Source organism: Mus caroli, chromosome 9, assembly GCF_900094665.2.
Source record: "Mus caroli chromosome 9, CAROLI_EIJ_v1.1, whole genome shotgun sequence".
NCBI lineage: Eukaryota > Metazoa > Chordata > Mammalia > Rodentia > Muridae > Mus > Mus caroli.
Window position 1 is genome coordinate 109,272,820 of NC_034578.1, and position 7,231 is coordinate 109,280,050.

At 48.0% G+C, this 7,231-nt stretch overlaps 1 protein-coding gene across 2 annotated transcripts in view; it reads left to right on the top strand.

The window, feature by feature from the left end:
- Susd5 (sushi domain containing 5) overlaps nucleotides 1-7,231 on the top strand; it is a 40,703-nt gene that overhangs the window by 6,367 nt on the left and 27,105 nt on the right. For both annotated transcript variants that reach the window (XM_021173074.1, XM_029481087.1), the window contains exons 2-3: nucleotides 612-789; nucleotides 5,368-5,486. In XM_021173074.1, the coding sequence (XP_021028733.1) occupies nucleotides 612-789; nucleotides 5,368-5,486 (297 nt within the window). The remainder of the gene's footprint in view (nucleotides 1-611; nucleotides 790-5,367; nucleotides 5,487-7,231) is intronic.

Consider the following 7,231-nt stretch of genomic DNA (forward strand, 5'->3'; position numbering starts at 1 on the left):
GTGTGTGTGTGTGTGAGAGAGAGAGAGAGAGAGAGAGAGAGAGAGAGAGAGAGGGACAGAGACAGAGACAGAGACAGAGACAGAGAAAGTACATATGTGTATATGCCTGTGGAAGCCAGAGAGCAACTTCAGCTGTTTTCCTCAGCTGCTGCCCACTGTGACTCTTGAGACACGGGTCTCTCACTGGCCTGAAACTCCTCAGGTAGGCCAGGCTGGACGGCCAGTGAGCCTATAAGCTATCTGGTACCACCTTTTCAAGGCTGTAATTACAAGTCAACACCTGGCTTTATTTTTCTGGGGTTTCTGCAGATCAAACTTGGGGCCCTTAAGTCTCCAAGGCAAACACCTAACCAACCAGTCTATCTCCGCACTCCAGTTATATTTTTGTTTGTTGACTTGTTTATAGTAGACTAGAACTGGTGAGACTCGGTGTCCCACTCTTCTTCAAGACAGACGGGAGACAAGACAGGAGGATGATTGGAGCTCACGGGTTTGAAGCCCTCTTGGGCCACAGGTCCCAGGGCTGGTATGCACCAGTGTCGGCTGACAACCATCACACTTCCTTCCCAGTGCCTCCGACCTCACCCACCTATCGCTCTCATCCTGCACAGGGAAGCTCTTCGTGCTGGGCTCTCAGAATGGCTCTCAGGGCCTGGACCTGGAGGCAGCTCGGCTCTCCTGCAGGAGCAGGGGTGCCCACCTGGTGTCTGCTGCAGAGCTGAAGAGAGTGGTCCGGGACTGTGCCTCCGCAGTGTGCACAACAGGCTGGCTGGCGGATGGCACCCTCGGGTGAGTCTCCAACCACCTCAGCTGCCCTACCTAGGTGTATACGGGGTTCAGCAATTGGCCTGCAGGGACAGTAGGACAGGCTATGTGGAGTGGACTGTGGCTTCTAGCATGTTCAATTTATTATTTATTTGTGTGTATGTGTGCATGTACATATCAGCTTTTGATGACACACACACACACATGGAAATCAGAGGACAACTTTTCTTTTAAATCTTTCTTTTTTTGTTTTTGTTTTGTTTTGTTTTTTGTTTTTTGAGACAGGGTTTCTCTATGTATAGCCTTGGCTGTCCTGTAACTCCCTCTGTAGACCAGGGTAGCCTCAAACTCTACCTGTCCCTGCCTCGCAAGTGTTTGTACTACAGGTGTGCACCACCGCTGTCCAGCTCAGAGAGCAGCTTTTCAAAGTCAGTTCTCTCCTCCCTTCAGCCTTGTCAAACCAGGGTCTCTGTTTCTGCTTCTCTGTGTCCTCCAGACTAGCTGATCATTCAGTTTCTGGTCAGTTCTCTGGCCTCTGCTCCCATCTTGCCTGACCCTTCCAGCATGTTCTGGCTTCCGGAGTCGTTTACCTTTGTAGCTTTATAATTACTTAGAGGTAACTAGAGTTTGAATCTAAAACACCCCCATGAGCTCTTGTTTTGAATGCTTGTCTCAGACTGGAGGCACTATTTGTAGGGAGGGCTGTGTGGGGTCAAGGTGATCGAGTGGAAAACTGGGGGGGCCTGGCCTCTGAGGTTACTAGAACAGCCTGATTCCTGTCACCTTTTGTATCCTGGTCTTCAGTCATGTGATCAGCCTCTGGCACCAAGACTAGGTGGTTACCACCCCCCTACCTCTCCAGCTGTGTGGACTGAACTCTCTGAAACCATGGGACCAAACAAACTCCCTTGAGTTGTCTCTCTTAAGTGGTTTGCCTACAGCTGTGCAAAGGTACAGATACAGATGAGATGCCTACTCACTGAGGAAGGCTAGGGCTTCACACAGGGCCCTTGCCAAACAGTCTAACCAGTTCTAGACAACATACAACAATGTTAACTGTTAGTGAAAAGACCCAGCTGCTTCCGGCCCCCAGATGTTGAGTTATCTTCAGCCTATGAATCATGCCAGCTCAGGGTCTAGATCAGTGGGGTGGGCACCGGACGTGGGGAAATAAAGGGAGTGGAAGAGACCCTTGTCCTGCCAGAGCTCAGAGAGACTGGGTGGGCAGACGCAGGAGAATGCCACGCACTCTCCATGCTGCCTGAGTGGGCGCCTGGTTGTGGGAGGCCACGGAAACCAGTCCTGGGGGTTGGGGGTGGAGAGGGAGCAGTCTGGGGTCCCTGGGCCTCACGGAGTCCAGGGACAACATGGTCTAGCTCTTGGGCATCACAGGACATCACTAGACAACTCAGAAGAGCTGAGAATGGGTGGGGGCCCTAGGGTGGCAGTGGCCCCGGGCTGAAAGGACAAAAGGGGGTTGGGGGAAGGCGCTGATAGGTTCCCGAGAGGTCGAGAGTCCTTGGTCCAGTCTGGTGGCTGGAAACACTGGGAGGCCTTCCTGTGGGAGATTAGACGCTGCTCTTTAAGGGAAGGCCTATTCCATCACTCTAGCACAGCGGGTTTCGATGAGCAGAGATGGTCCATGGTTTTAGAGCTTTATTGTATAAAATAGGGGGAGAGAGAGAGAGAGAGAGAGAGAGAGAGAGAGAGAGAGAGAGAGTAGAGAAGTAGAGGGCAACCCTTCTATAGTGGGCTGGGCTAACTTGCTGTTGCAGGGTAACTGTGGGGAGGAGCATGCCTGACTATAGCCTATGTGACTGATGGCCACAGAATGATGGAGCTGGGTCCTCGTGTCAGGAGCCTATGTCTGGGAGCATGGCAAACAGGCCTTCTGTCCCTTGCAAATTAATCTGCTGGGTCTCTGGGGTTTGACCAGAAAACAGGTTGCCTTTCATGGTCCCACATAGTGATTCTCAACTTCTGGTTCTCAACCCCTATGAAAAGGCCGTTCGACCAGAGTAAGACTATCCGAACAGAAATCACAGATATTTACATCACAATTCATAACTGGCAAAATGACAGTTACGGAGTAGCAACGAAAAGAATTTTATGGCTGCGGGTCACCACATCATGAAGAGCTATATTAAAGGGTCGCAGCATTAGGAAGGTTGAAAAACACTGCTCTGGACACTACAGAGCAGACGACAGGCAGCCCCACTGTGTGCTGAGTTCCTAATCCACAGAATGCTTTAGAGAAGTAAGTCTTACGATTAGCTGGGGGAAATGTCCCAATAGTGTTGGCATCTGTTCTTTAGATTTCAAAGATGATAACAGCATTTCAGGCTTCCAGGTGTCTGGAAGAATCCATAAAATTTTACTTTTAAGGAAGACAGTTCCACTCTAGGCCTGGACTTATTTCAACAAACAATTTTTGTTAGCATAGTATTTCTCACACAATATGAAAGAACCAGTCACACTAGGAGACTAAGGATAAGTAAAATTCAGGAGACATAAAGCTAAAAGAAATTCTATGTCTCAGCATCAGTTGATAGTGACTTTCAGATGATAATCCTTGGGGCTGGAGAAATGGCACAGCCATTAAGAGCACTGGCTACTTCTGTCGAGTACCTGGGTTTAATTCCCAGCATGAAAAAGCAGCTTACAACCATCTGTAACTTCAGATTCCAGGGGATCCTATATGCTCTTCTGACCTCCTTTGACACCAGGCACACACAGCGTGCACAGACACACATACATACAGGCAAAACACCCATATACATAAAATGAAAATAAATCCTTTTTTTCAAAAAGATGACAATCCTTAAAATTTTTCACAGATATAAAAGGCAAGGGGAAATTTAACAGCATGAGAAACTATAAAAAGAGTCAAATGGAAATATTTTATAATTTTTTTAAAAACCCTAAAGTTAATGGATCGAGCTAACAGCTGATTGAAAAGAGCCAAAGAGAGAAGTAAGAAAGTGGAGTCTCTCTCAGAAGGAGATATGCAGAGTAAATGAAAGAGGGAGAGAGAATAAAGACAACGTAGAGAAATTGGTGAGGGAGATGAGACTATATGTTGCAATTAGAATTTTAAAAGAAAAGAAAGCAGGATTGGAGAGATGGTCTGGCACTTGAGAGGTCTCGTGTTGTAGTGATTACCACTTCTTTAGCACCCACTCAGAGGATCTGTGGTGGAGACTATCTCCATGCAGCATCCGGCCTGAGGGGTGCTGGTTTTGTGTCTCTATACAGATGCCTGGGTGATACAGAGGGCAGACCCACTGTGAACCCTCTGTGTTCTCAGATGCTCCCATCCCACCCAGATTATGCAACCTGCCTGCTCCAGCTTGGTGGACTTAGTGGCCCCACCCTAGCCACCATTTTGTTCTGGTGCCTCACACACGCCAAGCACAGATTTATCAATGAGCTATACCCTTTGCTGTAGCACCTCCATCTTACAAGTTAGCTTGACATCTGGAGGGATCTGAGTAACTTGCCTAAGGATACCAGACTACTCCCTTCTATGCTAGCTTGTCTTCTGGTGGTTCAACAATTAGCTCCAATCCCTCTCTGTGGAAGGCAGCCCAGATGCTTTTCTCCTTGAAGTCCCACCTCAGTTTCTGTCTTACCCCAGTTTCCTCCTTGGCTCATGATTGCAGGCACCAGGGTCCCAGGTTTTGCCGTGGCTTTTTATAGACCTCTGAGACATGTCGGACAAGGTGATTTAGCAAAATGACTGCACCCTCCTCCTTCCAACCGTAAGCCACTCCTCCCAGCTCTCCTCCCAGCCAGTCTTTAAGTCTTCTATACTCCTGAGTCTGAACCTAAAGCCCATAAAAGGCGTTAGAAGGAGATTACAAGCTTCAAAACTTTATCAAGGAGCAATGGCTCTTGGAGAGGCTTCCTGAATAAAAAGAACTGTGTCCTAGTGATGTGTTTCACTCCTATGATTGCACTCTGAGTTTCCAAAGGAAGGGAAGAACCTAAGAGCAGGCATCACTTAGAAGACCCCCCCCCCTTCTCCGGAAGGCAGCTGTCCCTCCAGCAGGTGCTCAGAGAAGCAAGAGGCTGAGCAATAGGACAGGGCTGACTGGCTGACCCTGGCTATTCAGAGAGAAGTGATTCTGTTGAAGCTGAGCTTTGTGTTCCGGGGGAGTTGTAGGTGTCTTTCCAAAGATTAAGAGCTCACTGCCAAGCCTGAGGACCAGGAACCTGCGTGGTAGAGGGCGAGACCTGATCCATGCTGTCCTCTGATCTTCAGATGCACAAGCCCATGCAGAAATTACACAGAATGTAAAGAGAAACTCGAGTGATTCCTTTGAGGAATTGTTCCATAGTCAAGGAAAAAAAAAAGAATGCAGAAGGGAGGGATCAAAAGGTAGTGCCTCTGAGAGCTGAACTGATGCCTTCCAGTTAACTCCAGCATCACATGTCTCCCCAAAACATGACCTTTGTCTGTGGAGAATGTTTCTTTTTGGATGCTTTTGCCCAAAGGTCGTGATTCACCTAAATATCTGCTGACTCAGCTGAAGGAAAAAAATAGTTCTTTTCAACCCAAAGACGTTCTCCTAACCCAGGCTCCTCCTCTGTCTGTTTCAGGACGACTGTGTGTAGCAAAGGGAGTGGTGAACAGCCAGTCTCCAGAGCTGTGGACGTGAGAATTGACAGCCACCCAGTTCCTGGTACTAAGTACAATGCTCTTTGTATTAAGGACGAAGGTCAGTGTCTGTAAGGGTCCTGGAGGCTGTGAGTGGCAGCTGTTATCATGGGTAGGCCATCTAGACAAACACTCTGAGGTGACACTTCTCTGAACTTGCTTTCTTGAGTCTTCCCAGGGCGGGTGGAGGGCTGTCTCAGCAGCTAAGATCACTCACTGCCCTTCCAGAGGACCTCTGGTGCTCAGCACCCATGTTGGGCAGCTGACAACCTCCTATAACATCCAATAAACTCTTCTGGATTTTGTGGGCACTAGCATTCACAGGTGCACATGCACACACATAATTTTTAAAAATAAAATAAATAAGCCAGATGATGATGGCACACATCTTTAATCCCAGCACTCAGGAAGCAGAAGCAGGCAGATATCTGTGACTTTGAGGCTAGCCTGGTCTACAGAATGAGTTCCAGGATAGCCAAAGCTACATAGAGAAACCTGTCTTGGAAAAAAAAATAGTAAGAGTTAATAAATAAAATATAAAAGTTTAGAAGGGCTCTAATTAGGGAGAACCTGAACAGGAGGGTGAAGGTGGCCAGGCATTGGTACATATTGAGCAGAGTTCACAGAGGTGTGGCAGAGAAGATAACTTTGAGCCCGTGTTTCAGAGAGCCTCTGGAGATGGTGTGCATGTACCGGTTAATGACTCATTGTTGTGACAAAAGGTGACAGAGAGGAGCAGGTGTTTACTCAGGCTCCCGGTTTGAGGGGAGAGTCCCTTAGGCTGCTGGCTGCAGAAGCTTAAGACTGCTGTGGGCATTGGGTCTGTACCTGGGAATCCAAGGGACGAAGGCCATTGTCCTTCAGACCCTTCTTCCCCCAGAGGTCGTGGGGTGGCACCAGCCACTCTGGAGACATGTTAAACAGCCCTTGTAAGCACCTTCACAGTCACACCTGGAGCTGCATCTCCTACATGATAAATCCAGCTGAGCTGATAATGAAAACTAATCGTCACCGTGCAGAGTCGTGATTTTCTGATGGGGGCAAAGGGGCCATGATAGCTGTCGATCATTGGTCAAGGGATGTGTCAGGAAATGTGACTTCTAGGATGTTGTTTGTATGAGTACAAAGAGGTGAAGGCGCCCATCAGGTACCCTGTGCTAGAAAGGTCCAGGTTTCTAGGGAATGAGAGCAGAGCCCTGGTGTGTCTGCTACAGCTCCTCAAGGATCGCTGCTTAGGCTTCTGTCTCTCTTCCTACTGAGGGCACACAGAACACAATCCCATATCCGAGCTGGAGAATTGGCTCAGAGGTTAAGGGCACTGGTCGCTCTCACAGAGGATTCAGCACCCACAGGAAGGCTCAAGACAAGGTGCCGATATATACATACATGCACTCAAAACACTCATACACATAGAATAATTAGATACACCTTTTAAATTTTTTCTTTCTTAGTTCTTATTTTTATATGCATTTTATTTCTGGTGTTTGACAGAATGTAGGTCTATATGTCGGATCCCCAGGAACAGGAGTTACAGACAGTTGTGAGCTGTCATGTGGGTGCTGGGAATTGAACCCAGCTCCTCCAAGCCCATAAATAAATCTTCAAAAATCCCTCTTCTGAAAAAAAGAGATGTATAGGATGTAGGAAACTGCCTGTGGGGGAGAAAAAGTCAACTTCGTGTTGGAAAAAATTGGCCAGGTGGTGCAGAGAAAATTGGTGGGAGGCTTCTCAGGAGCTGTGTGTGCTGTGGTGTGCTGTGATGTGCTGTGTGTGCTGTGTGTGCTGTGTGTGCTGTGGTGTGCTGTG